The sequence below is a fragment of the Heterodontus francisci genome, chromosome 24 (assembly GCF_036365525.1).
Source record: "Heterodontus francisci isolate sHetFra1 chromosome 24, sHetFra1.hap1, whole genome shotgun sequence".
Classification (NCBI taxonomy): domain Eukaryota; kingdom Metazoa; phylum Chordata; class Chondrichthyes; order Heterodontiformes; family Heterodontidae; genus Heterodontus; species Heterodontus francisci.
Window position 1 is genome coordinate 62,287,470 of NC_090394.1, and position 13,490 is coordinate 62,300,959.

The following is a 13,490-nucleotide window of genomic DNA, read 5'->3' on the forward strand; positions in this document are numbered from 1 at the left end:
TGATACCGACCGCTGCTCGTGCTGCTGACAAACGTTCCCCCAAAACAGCAGCATCAAACCTCAGTGAGGTGAAAGATAAGGGTAGTTACTCCAGTGCAAGAAATAACCATAACTTAACAGTACTTTCCGTGTCTTATTCATAGATTTGAAACAAGGTAGAACAGTCAGAGCTCTTATGCAAATGAAATCCAATAACTTTGTTGAGTTTAGATGCAGTTAGCTGGCCAGGATTTGAATAAGTGTGTTTCCAGTAACCAGCAATGTGCAGGTGAATTTTACTGTAGCCACCTTTATCACCATTTCCTTCCCCTCCCCAGCCTCTGGTTCAGGTTGAACTGGACTACTTGAAACCTGTCCTGTATAACTCCAAGATGAGCTACAATCCTACATGCTGTCCATTACCCGTAACTTCCACCTCTGTAACCACACACCACATTCCATCTGCTGGGGAACTCTTATCCATGCATTTGTCATCTCTAAATTGAACTATCCAATGCTCTTCAAGCCACCTTCACATCATCTCTGTCCTTGCTGACCTACACTAGTTCCCAAACTTCTAACACTTCATCATGTTTAAATCACTTCATAGCCTTGCTTCTGCTCTCTCTTTAACCTCCTCGAGCCCTGCAGCCCCTTTGCCTCTTCATCTCCCTCCTCCTAGAAGAAATTCCACAAAACCAATCTTTTTGGCCAAGCTTTGGTGACAGCCCCCATCCCCCACATAATCTTAAATGAAAACAGAAAAATGCTGGAAATACTCAGCAGGCCTGGCAGCATCTCTGGAAAGAGAAGCAGAGTGAATGTTTCAGGTTAGTGACCTTTCATCAGTACCCCACAAAATCTTCTTTGGCTCACTGTCCATTTAAAAAAAAATTATGCCTCCACATTGTGTCTTGAGATATTAAAGTGCTTTACAAATGCAAGTTATTGTTAATACCTTTGGTTGACAGTGTACTGCTGATCAAAACCAAAGTGTTTTAATTTAGTTATATAATGACATCTTTAGGTGATCTGCTCGTCTGAGAAATCTGGATAAATGATGGTTCATTGATGTTCACAATCTGGGATTTTACTAGAATTGACTGACACCTCAATTTCAGTACACCATGAAAGCAGTCAAGGTTGAAAAAAAGGAAATTCAACCCATCAAAGATCATCACTCTGGTGCTGTAATCCTCCCAATGAGTAAAGTGGTGTGAGGTCACCCAGAACACTGAGGCCTAGCTTATCCGCTATTAGTGCGGTTTAGACCTGAAAACCCTTAGAGGATTTCAAACTTAATTGAAAGCGTGTTGTTTACATCCAGCTTACTGAGGTCTTTCATTACCATAGCAAATTAGGACAGGTGTAAATAGCACAGTAATGGTGAGAGTGAAAATTGCATTAAATTAAATTTAATGAGGTGCAGGGAATTAATGGAGCATTTCACAATTGGAGCACAACAATTCTGCAGGCATTTGGAAGTCTCTTGAAGGACATTTGAACCCATTATTCGTTTTGTCAAGGTTGATGGTGTCGGAGACTAAAAGACAGGTAAAAAGAAAGGAAAGGAAACTGAAAATGCAATCTTGAGTCTGTAGAGAATTGACAGAGCCGCCTAGCATCTGACCTCTGTTTAATTGTTGCTGAAACTGAGGTGGTTGCAAGGATGATACTCCTCTGTGCCTTTCCACGCCACTATTCCAGTAGATCAGCTACAGCTGACTATTACTATCACTGGATGCACCAGCTCGATGCTGCATGGTAGCTGCAGTTGTCTTTGCAGCAGATGGTGAGGGCGTGGCTCTGCCTCTGTCAAAGTTTTGAAATGTCAGAGGACAAGTAGGATGAGGAGGGAGAATGCACCACGATCACATTCATGTAGGATACCATTGACTTTGATTGGGATTATTTCAGAGCTCATGACAAGGCCAGAAACTTGATTGCAGAGGTTCAAACATGGTGTTGCAGAAAAGATGGGCATGACATTGGGAGGTGACAACATGTTCAAGGATTTTGGGGAGGAAAGGGAAATTGGAAATGGGGGTGTAGTTTGCAAGGAGAGAAGGGTCAGGGGTGAGTCATGGAATATTTGAAAGAAAGCGGAACATTAAATGAGAGGGATCCATTTGTAATGTTTGCTAGCACTGAGGCCAGGAAGCGAAGTTTAATAAGGATAGAGTTGAGAGAACAGAAGGTGGGTCTCATCGACAATATGACATTGGAGAGAGAATGAAGGAGATAGGACAGACAGTAGAGAAAGGTGTGGGTTCAGGGCTATGTAGAGGAACTTTTGCTTGTTGTGCAAGTTGAAAGGAGGGATGAGGCAGAGGCAGCTAAATAGATGGTCTGATTCTCAGAGACAAGAAGTCTATGAGCTCCTCACACTTGCTGCTAGATATGAGGCTGGAAAGTGCAGAAGAGAGGAGTTTAAGAAATAGTTGGTAGTGGAGAAGAGAATCTGGGGAAGTATTTATGCATTCCAGGATGACCCTGCAGTATTGAGCAGCTTTGGAAGAGGAGAGTAAAGGCTGATGGTGCTTCATGTGATCCAGCCAGATCTGATGCTGAATGGCTAAACCAGTTGTTTGCCATATATGTTCTAGTCTGCACTCCTTGCACTTAAGGAGTTGAAGATGGGGACTATAAGATAGGCAATGACCATTAGTACAGCATGTAATTTTCTGCTCCCTCAGTGTCAGTGGTAGCAATCTCGACTCCAAATCAGAAGATTATATGTTCAGGTTTCATTGCAGGACTTAAACATGTAATCTGCTGACTCTCTAGGATAATATTATCGGAGTGCTTCATTATCAGAGGTGCTGTCATTGGGACAAGATATTAAACCAAATCTGCTTTTCAAGTAGATATTAAAGATCACATAGCACTATTTGAAGAAGAGCATACGGGCTCCCATGATACCCTGGCCAACATCTATCAATCAACACCATTGAAAACAGAGTGACTGATCATTTATAACTTTGTGGGTTATGGGATCTTGCTGTGCATCAATTGCCATATTTGCCTAAGTAACATCAATGACTGCATTTTACATTTTGGGAAGGTCAAAGCCATTGTCTTCAGTTCCTGCCACAAACTCTATTCCTTAGCTGGTGACTCTATCCGTCTCTGAGGCTGAGGCTGAACCAGAATGTTTGCAACCTTGGAGTCATATGTGAGCACCTATCCACACCTTCACTAAGACAGTCTATTTCCAGCACTGTAACATCACCCAACTCTGCCCTTCCTCAGCTCATCTGCTGCTGAAACCCTCATCCATGCCTTTGTTACCTCTTGGCTTGACTATTCCAATGCAATCTTGGCCAGCCTCCCACATTCTACCCTCTGTAAACTTGAGGTCTTCCAAAACTCTGCAGCCCATGTCCTAACTCAAGAATTCCCAATTTTAATCACTCCACCATTGGCAGCTGTGCCTTCAGCTACCGAGGTCCTAAGCTCTGAAATTCCCCTCTCCACCCCACCCACCCCCCCCCCAACAAAAACCTCTCTTCCTCTCTTTTCTCCTTTAAGATGCTCATTAAAACCTACCTCCATCTGCCTTAATATCACCTTATTTGTGTCTTGATGTCAAATTTTCTCCTGTGAAGCGCTTCAGGGCAATTTGCTATGTTAAAGGCACTATTGACACTATCTCACACTGAAGAGTGCCTGCAGAGTCTCATCGACAGGTTTGTGGCTGCCTGCAATGAATTTGGCCTAACCATCAGCCTCAAGAAAACGAACATCATGGGGCAGGACATCAGAAATGCTCCATCCATCAATATGGGCGACCACGCTCTGGAAGTGGTTCAAGAGTTCACCTACCTAGGCTCAACTATCACCAGTAACCTGTCTCTAGATGCAGAAATCAACAAGCGCATGGGAAAGGCTTCCACTGCTATGTCCAGACTGATGGGTCTGATACCAGTGGCGAGCTTCTCCAGACTGGCCAAGAGAGTGTGGGAAAATGGCGCACTGACACGGAATACAAAAGTCCGAGTGTATCAAGCCTGTGTCCTCAGTACCTTGCTCTATGGCAGCGAGGCCTGGACAACGTATGTCAGCCAAGAGCGTCGTCTCAATTCATTCCATCTTCGCTGCCTCCGGAGAATCCTTGGCATCAGGTGGCAGGACCGTATCTCCAACACAGAAGTCCTCGAGGCGGCCAACATCCCCAGCTTGTACACACTACTGAGTCAGCGACGCTTGAGATGGCTTGGCCATGTGAGCCGCATGGAAGATGGCAGGTTCCCCAAAGACACATTGTACAGCGAGCTCGCCACTGGTATCAGACCCATCGGCCGTCCATGTCTCCGTTTTAAAGACGTCTGCAAACACGACATGAAATCCTGTGACATTGATCACAAGTCGTGGGAGTCAGTTGCCAGCGTTCGCCAGAGCTGGGGACAGCCATAAAGGCGGGGCTAAAGTGTGGCGAGTCGAAGAGACTTAGCAGTTGGCAGGAAAAAAGACAGGGGCGCAAGGGGAGAGCCAACTGTGTAACAGCCCTGACAAACAAATTTTTCTGCAGCACCTGTGGAAGAGTCTGTCACTCTAGAATTGGCCTTTATAGCCACTCCAGGCGCTGCTCCACACACCACTGACCACCTCCAGGTGCTTACCCATTGTCTCTTGAGATAAGGAGGCCAAAGAAAAATAAATACAAAGTGTTGTTGTGATTGGCCTGATGATGCAAAGGTCACTATATAAATTCAAATTCTGTCCTTCTTCCTCTCCTTGCCATTCTGTGCATTTACTCAGTTACCCACTAACCTACATGTCAGTTCTTTTTGCTTCAGGCCACTTAATGCACCTTTCCGTTGCTTCGATTCTTAAAATTCCAGCTCCTGAGAAGGGGTCATAAAAGATTTACCTGTAAGGGGTTTAGCATGAATCATTTTTGGGAAAACCCTTAAAGTGGTGTTTATCAAGCCAAAGGAAAAAAGTGAGTTAAGTCTGTGCATTTACATGCTTACCCCACCCCCAACCTGAGTAATTTAGCAAATGTTAGCACATACATACACACACACACAATAACAAGACCGAAACACACATTTGACACATGCGCTAATGCACACGGTAACTAATCCCCTTTGTTAATCCTCATAGAGTATTTCTATTTCTCCTTTGTAGGAAATACTAGGAACAGGAGCAAGCCATCAAGCCCCTTGGGCTGGCTTCCCCAATCAATTAGATCATGGCTGATCTGACCGAATGTCAGAAGTGGGAAAATCATTGAGATTAAGAAAAAAAATCATATGTCCATTGTGTATGACATCATAATGACAAAGTAACATCATAAAGCAGTGTCATCTGCCTGGGTTACCCAGCACTGAGTTGTAGCAAGTATTGTAATTATAGTATATCATAGTCAGCAATGGCCTATGAAAAGTATCTCCACTTCTGAGACTGCCATAATTGTTCAGTGACTACTAACACTAGTAGGTTATCTGGTCAGTATATGTTTCTGCATCTTAATCAGATTTATCTCTCGCTTAATCTTTTCTCTTTTATTTCACCCGTTTACTTTTTCATTTAGATTTCCTACATACACTAATCAAGGAAAAAATACAGAATAATTAAACTGTTTATTTTTAAAATTTATTTGCTCATTGTTCTGCCTGCAGAACGGTTTACTTTCGAGGTGTTTTTTTTCTTCACAGTCCTTTGCCTTATTTTCTGATTTTCTTTTCCAACTTAGTTCTTTTGTATTGTTGGTTTCTTTTCTTCTCTTTCTGTTCCTTTGTTTCTTTCTGCTGTTTCCTTTTTTGCCTCTGTCACTCCTCTTTTTCCTCTATTCCTAATGCTCAATATTCCCCATGCTTTCCCCTTCCCATGCCCCGCAGTCTCTCATGGGAGACTGATGTGCCTGCTTGTTATTCTCCTATCCCTGTTAGGCTCATCCTACTCCTGTCCCTCTCGCACCAAATCAGCTTCTCTTCTGTATCTCTGTGGCATGATCTCCTCCACAAATATCTACAAGTTCTCTGCTCTCAATTCAAGGGTTAGCACAGGCAACAGTTGGTGGAATCAGTCTTTCAACTTTCAACCCATACAACATTGCCCCTATTACCAAGGGACATGGCACGTGGCCAGGACTGACAAGTGGACCACAGAGGAGAAGCCATAGTGTCATGGCTCCCTTCTGATGGCTAGCTGGCCCGCAGAATATCTAACAACAAAACCTTCGTACAGACAAGAAGGCACGAGTTGCATCCTAGAAGGCAAGAGCACTAGACAAGACTAGAACCGCAACTCTGCTTAACGCGAGAGCTTTGACGGCTAACGATCATAGCAGCCAGACTGCAGGAGGTGCGATGGCTGGGAACCGGAGAAACACTGACAGATGGCGACATCATTGTAGAGTCTAGAAAAACACCCAGCAAGGAAAGTGAAGCAGCACCCGAGAGTAGGAGATCCCTCATGCTGGACGCCACATTTGCTGAGAATCCTCAGTGCTAACTTGCTTCATGAATGGCCACAGTCACATTAGCAACTTGGTGGCATCGACTGCTACCAACACTGCAGACATGGTGGTTATGAAAAACTACTACGCCATCCCTAACAACATCAGCATTAACAATGCAGTCATTTGCCTAGGACATTATAATGCCTCAACAGAGAATGTAAGCACCACCACAGAAGAGATAATTGGACCACATGACATCAGTGAAGCCAATGAGAATACAGAATACTTCCTCCATTTTTGTACTTCAAAAAGGTGACTCATGGTACAGAAAGAAGGATATACATTGATGGAGGTTTCACCTGACTGGAGAGTCAGTCTCACAATAAGGGTTTAGCCATTTAGGACTGAGATGAGGAGAAATTTCTTGACTTAAGTGTTGTGAATCATTGGAATTCTCTACCCCAGCAAGTTGTGGATGCTCAGTCGTTGAATATATTCAAGACAGAGATAGATAGATTTTTGGACTCCAGGGATATAGCGTAGTGCAGGAAGGTGGGGTTGGGGTAGAAGATCAGTCATGGTCTTAGTGAATTGCGGAGCAAGCTCAACAGGCTGAATGGCCCACTCCTGCTCCTATTTCTTGTGTTCTTACATAGGACTCTAACATTGGCTGCACCAAAAGGATCAACTAAATATTGGTGAATCAAAAATGGATAGTCATGATGCATTGCCAAGTCTACCACAGTGCTGAGTCCAGCTGTCATCATTGTTCTGTTTGTTGATGTCAATCTCAGGTTGCTCAGTGCATCTGGACATCATCAAACTAAATGGGGAGTATTATCAGCAGGACTACTGTCAGAAGGTAGAGGAGGTATAGAAGCCTGACTGCACTGTGGTCCATGGTCAAATTAGCACATTTGCAATTGGTCAAATCCTTCCTTGGAATCATGAAGGGAAGGCATAATCAGTGGATACGTCAAGAAGCCTTTGATATTGTAGCAAAAAGAAGATTGGCATTTATGAAGGGCAACATGTTTGCATATCTCTCGGCAGTATGAAAGTGAACTCTTCATCTCGACAGTCATAACTGGGCCTTTCAGAAAGCAGACGAGGCAGAGAAGCTGTTGAAGTCCAACTGCACTAGGAACACCTTATTCAACATCAGCTTTCTTTGAAAGCATTATAAATCAGTCCTCATCCATTTGAGGACAGTAACAGTCATCTACTATCAACCACACTGGAGTAAATGGCAAGTTGGTGGAAATAGTTTGAAACCCTCCTGAACTGGCCCAAAACAAAGATCTCTGAAGCACTGCAAGAAGCAACAGATAAAGCCAAACCAGATTGTATGATCAGTTGTAATTCACTGATAGTCCAGGAAGTAGAGTTTTCCATTAAGAAAATCAAGAATGGGTGGTCTCCTGGCATACGTGGAATACCCGTTGAAATGCTGAAAGGAGGCAGAGGCTTACATTAAAACCCTACATCAGTTGACACGTGGTGCCTGGGAGCAAGGGGCAATATCTAAGAATTGAAAGTGAGGAATAATAATCCCAATCTGGAAAAGCAAAGGAAGAAAAACGATGCATGGAAGCTTCAAAGAAATCAGACTCTTGTTAATTCCAGGAATGGCCAATGCACACACAATTCTTGGAAGAATTAAAGCTCTCTTAATTAAGAGATGATCATAGCAGAGGGGATTCATGCCTGGCAAGTCCACCATAGCTGAATATTGGGGCTTAGCATCAGAAGTTAGACACATGGAGTATACCAAAAGTCATTATGGGTAGCCTATATCGATTTCAGGCAATATTTCACTTGGAGTGCACTGTGAGCTTTCGCTAACTGTGACTACTTGGATGACATTACCCTTCTTATGGTAATGCTAGAGATAGTAAATCTGGAACTGAGTATCCTCAAAGATGAGACTGAGCCACTAGGCCTGGAGTGCAGCTGACAAAACACCTGCACTTCAGACTTGCGAATGCTCTATATTCCACCACTGTGAATAACAAACGCACAGAGATACTTGACAATGTCAATCACCTTGGGAGGTCAGTACACAGCTTAAATAACTCTGAAGGAGAGATATGTTAATAAATAGAGATCGCCAGGGTTATTATGTGATTTCTTGGTAAGAACCTATGGAAGCCCAGGATCCAACTAGCAGCCAAGTTTAGGTTATACAACTGACTTGTTATCCCAGTCTTGACATATGGAGCAAATACATAGGCTCATACAGTTTGTGACCAACCAAAACTGGATGCCTGCGACTACTGGTGCCTCTGATCAATACTTGGCATCCGCTAATACAACTACGTCAGTAAAATGAAGATCAGCAGGTGCACAGCACAACCCTCTGTCTTTCAAACCATATGTCAAACCAAACAATTGCAACTATTTGGTTAGATCTCAGTTAGATGAGAGCTTTGACTTGAAAGTAGCCCCTCCAGATTAGTGTAGACCTCAAGGCCGAGCAATAACCATTTGGAGCCATACAGTCATGCAGGATCTAAAAAAGCTGAACTTAAGTTTCCACACTGTATTGTATTATGTGCAAAGCTGGAAACATTGCACACCCACTGTCACACTCCAAACGGTGGAGCAGGCAATAATAGCCTTAGAGGCAGTGGAAAGAACAATTCCAACTTCACCTGCAATGTGAAAATGCTGTCGGTGGACCTTCCAACCACAGAAGAAATTTCTGTGGTGAAGACTCAGCCAAAAGTTTGAAGATGCAAACCATAACCAAATTAGCTAGGGTTTAGGAGGACCATTTTTAACTTCCAGAAAGAACCTTTGTGTTCTTGCCAACCTAATATGCAATTTGAGGTATTTCTGGGGCTTTGATCTGCATCAGTCCCTTTTTTCTCATTGTGTGAAAACTTTGCACAGTAATCTCTGAGCTCAAAGGCTGTCTTTGCTGGTCAAACTAATTCCATACTCCACAACATTTCTTACATGATAATTGTGAATTGAGCATTTCTGTCTCACCTCAGTACTGTTGTGATTGGTGCATTTCTGCATCAATCTCTTCACTGTGTTGTTCTTGGTTGGTTCAATGTTTGAAAGGTGATGGGGAAAGAAGAAAGGCGCCCGGCTAACAATCAGGAGCAGTAACAATCAGTAGTTTATATTCTTAGCTCCACGGGCACTAAAAATTTGCATAATGTCACAAACTTTATTTTATTTGACAAAGTTAACTAAGTACTGCAATGAGGTCATTGCAATTGTGTGTGTGTGTGTGTGTTTTTAAAAGGTGTAATTTGATGAGAGGTTAATGAGTGATTGTTCAAAACCACCTATCACTCTGGAAATTAAGTAATTAGAAGATCGGTGCAGCCTGAATATTTATTGAGGCAAAGTATCGACAACTAAAATGCTGACCACCATCTGTGAACTTTATGATTGCACTGCACCATCACATGCATATTTTAGCACATTTTATTTTTATGATTCTTGTCCAATTGTGCATAGCTGATAAAAATTTGCACTCAATCTTTCTCTACTGGCCTTCAGTCCTCTCAGGGTAAATCGAGGTGGCTGAGAAGATTGCATCCAAAGTGGCTCCCTTGCTTATAAGCGAATAGAGCAGTTTCACATTACAAGGGAGTCTGGGATGGGGTCGGCTCTTAGCTTGAACTCTGAATTGCACTGTGAGATCAGCAGCCACTGACAAAAGCAGATTGAGGAGGGGAGAGATGGCAGTCAGGTTGGATTGGGGTGGAAGCAAGAGATAAACAGAGAAGCACCTCAAGCATGAAGAAACGGTAGATTGTTTTTTTTTGTGATTTCCTCTCCATCTTATTAGTGGGGAGAAGGTCAAAATTCAGAAAATAAGAGGAACTTTGGTAGAAAAGTGAGCACTGGGAACATTGCTTCAGGGTCTGAAATGTTAGCTGCTGATCTAATAGCACCCCTTTTAAAAAGCTCCTGATTGAAGATGGAGATTTAATGTCTGGTTAAATGACGTGCATTTCCCCCCCTTTACATCAATCATTACATTCGAGTCATCTCTCATAGGCTGCAAGCAACAGCAGCAGGCGTCAACAATGGGGGCGTGAGCTGGACCCCTGACTCGAGTAGGGAATCTGCTAAGCCTCTTTTTATTCGGCTTGGCTCTCTCCCCTACCTCCCCCAACCTTTGCGCCAGCTGCTGCCTCCAGTTGCTAAGGTCCGGGATGTTGCAGCGTCCATAGCAACCGCATGCTCCCGCGATCCCGAGCACATCTGCTTTGAGTAGGCAAACAGACAGATGCACAGCACAGGCGCAAGCATCAGCCCAGCTATTCTATCTAAACTGGGATAAAAGAGAAACGATGCAGCAGCGCTCCCGTTTACTTCTACGTGTGAGCTCATGGGGTTAGAATAAGCCCGTTAACTCGGAAGTGCTTCGCTATGAGGCATGGACGCCCCCTTTTCTGTTTGTAATGTGATAATGATATATATTTTAAAAAACCTACGATAGGTGCAGTTCACATCAGGCGTCCTATAGACCAGACCTGGCGCCGTTTTAAATACTGGATCTTGGCTAATTGCAAGAATGATGTCAGTAATACGTGTTGGTTATTTAGAGAGCTTCATGATGAGCTGCTTTTTAATAGCCAGCTTTATGATGTTGCGTATGTCATAATGCGTCGTAAGAAAGTTTTATGATAACCATATTATGTCATTACTATAATTAAATGTTGTCAGGATCTGTTGCACTAACCTTTAGTTGGGTTGGCCAGATATTGCATAGCGTTTTGTACTTTGACGTTGATAGTATCCTTTCTCTCTTTTTTTTAAATTTCAAGGCTTAGTTGCCTTAATTTGTCTTGGATCTGCAGAAATAGCTATTTATCACAGTCCCAAGCTAATAGGATACCATTTATTTTATAGGAACTGTAGCCACCATGTATGGCAGATGTTGTACAGCAGATGTGGAAACAAGGTGCAGTAGTGTCAACTTGCCATGGAGACCGAGCACGTATTACAAGGTTGCAGGCGTCAACACCACCCTTGCACCTTATACTAGGAATTTGTGTGGGAGGCAGTACCCTGTGATGACATCGTATCCACCAATGACCTCGTGCTCAACTGTGAGTGGGGGTCCCATCATCAACTGCCCCGTGCCTTCGTATCCCGTGATGCATTCATGCCCGGCAATAACTCCACGACTACCAATAAACTGCCCTGTAGTGAATCCTTGCTCTGTGATAGATCCATGCCCTTCGATGGATCCATGCGCCCCGGGAACTTCTAATCGTATAGCCCTTTTCAGCAGATACACCCCAGGTGAATGGGTGGAGTCCAACCACAACAACTACAAGCAATCTGATTGTTCCAGGCATAATGCTGAGAAGCTCAGGGAGGACACCTCAAGGCTTATCCAGGACAAGGCTCAGCTGACAAGGAAAATACAGAATGACACCAGCAACAACATTGGAGAGAGGGTGCAGGACATTAGCTTCTGGAAAGCAGAGCTCGATCATGAGCTTGACCAAATGATCATGGAGACTCATGCTCTCGGTCAAGTTAAGAAAAGACTGGAGAAAGCACTGGAAGAGACAGATGCACATCTACAGGTCAGAGAGATACCATATCAGATGTAGCTTGTTTCTTGATAAATGTACAGCAATGACACCACAGCCATAATTCTTCAGTATAAATACTAATACGCACCAATAGCATGGAACACACAATCACCGATACCCACTTTTGGCAGAAAACTGAACCTGACTATTGTGTTTTAAAATAAAGTAAATTTAATTTTGTAGGACAGTTTTAAGTCTGGATATATTTTTTAAAAACTGTAGCTTGAGGTGATTAAATGATCTTATTTCCAACTTCAGATATTGATTTAAACAGCTTTGAGTTTTGTTTTCCAGTTGATCATACAATCTGAACCCTTTTGGATTATCACCTACTCACAGTTTCCCAGCTGTTCATTATTCTGTAGATAACATGATTCTTTTACACAAAAACAGAAAATGCTGGAAATACTCGACAGGTCAGGCAGCATCTGTGTAGAGAAAAACAGAATTAATATTTCAGCTTGACGAAAGGTCACACAGACCTGAAACATTAACTCTGTTTTTCGCTACACAGATGCTGCCTGACCTGCCGAGTATTTCCAGCATTTTCTGTTTCTGTTTCAGATTTCCAGCATCCACTGTATTTTGCTTTTGTATTATGATTATTTTCCTTATTGAATAATGAACTAAAATAATCTGAAGAATCAGAGGGTTTTTTGGTAAGCACATTTTTATATGCCTTTCGTGGGGAAGATTAGGTTTGACCTATTTTCATGTACATATATGTGAAATTGTGTATGTTCATAAATTTTGGCTACTTCATTATCGTCTGAGTGAAGGATTGTTACATATCAAAACTAAAAGTATCGCAAACAGAATAATACCAGAGGGATATCCAGTGCACTTTCTCTTGTATAGGATACACATGACTTTTCCCTCCTTGGTCACTAAATTAGGATGTTGTTTAGCTGTTATGTTAATTCAAGAGAGAACATTGGACAGAAAATGAATTACGATTTTTTTTTTAAGTAACAAACTAAAAAAGTCTGGGGTATGAAGTGGGCCAAGTGAAGCATGTTTTAGTGGCAGAGCACTTGAGAAATAGTGTTTACAATATCATTAGGTTTTGAGCAGTTATGGAAAGGGATAAGGAACAATCAAAAGTGAAGATACTCAACTCGAAGAAGGCTAATTTCATTGACGTTGAAAAAAGATCTGACCCAGGTGGATTGGAACCAAAGATTGGCAGGCAAAATAGTAACTGGGCAATGGAAGGCCATCAAATATGAGGTAGTTTGGGTACAGATTAAACACATTCCTATGAGGGGGAAAGGAAAGGCAACCAAAGCTAGAGCTCCTGAGATGACTATAGAAACGGAGATAAAAATGAAGCTGTAAAAGTAAACTTATGATAAATGTCAAGTTCATAATGCACAAGAGAATCAAGCAGAATTGAGAAAATCCAGAAGAGAACTGAAAAAGATAATAAGAGGGGTAAAGACAATGTATAAGAAAACATTACTGCGGAATATAATAGGCAACATTAATCTATTTTATAAATACAAAAGAGAAAAGGATAGTTGAAA

General features: G+C 42.5%; 1 protein-coding gene across 1 annotated transcript in view; it reads left to right on the forward strand.

Annotated features, from left to right (window-relative positions):
* Positions 1-10,796: 10,796 nt before the first annotated feature.
* LOC137383695 (tektin-3-like) overlaps positions 10,797-13,490 on the forward strand; it is a 56,144-nt gene continuing 53,450 nt past the window's right edge. Inside the window, exons 1-2 of the mRNA XM_068056870.1 lie at positions 10,797-10,936; positions 11,270-11,955. Coding sequence (XP_067912971.1) covers positions 11,284-11,955 — 672 coding nt within the window. The 5' untranslated portion in view covers positions 10,797-10,936; positions 11,270-11,283. The remainder of the gene's footprint in view (positions 10,937-11,269; positions 11,956-13,490) is intronic.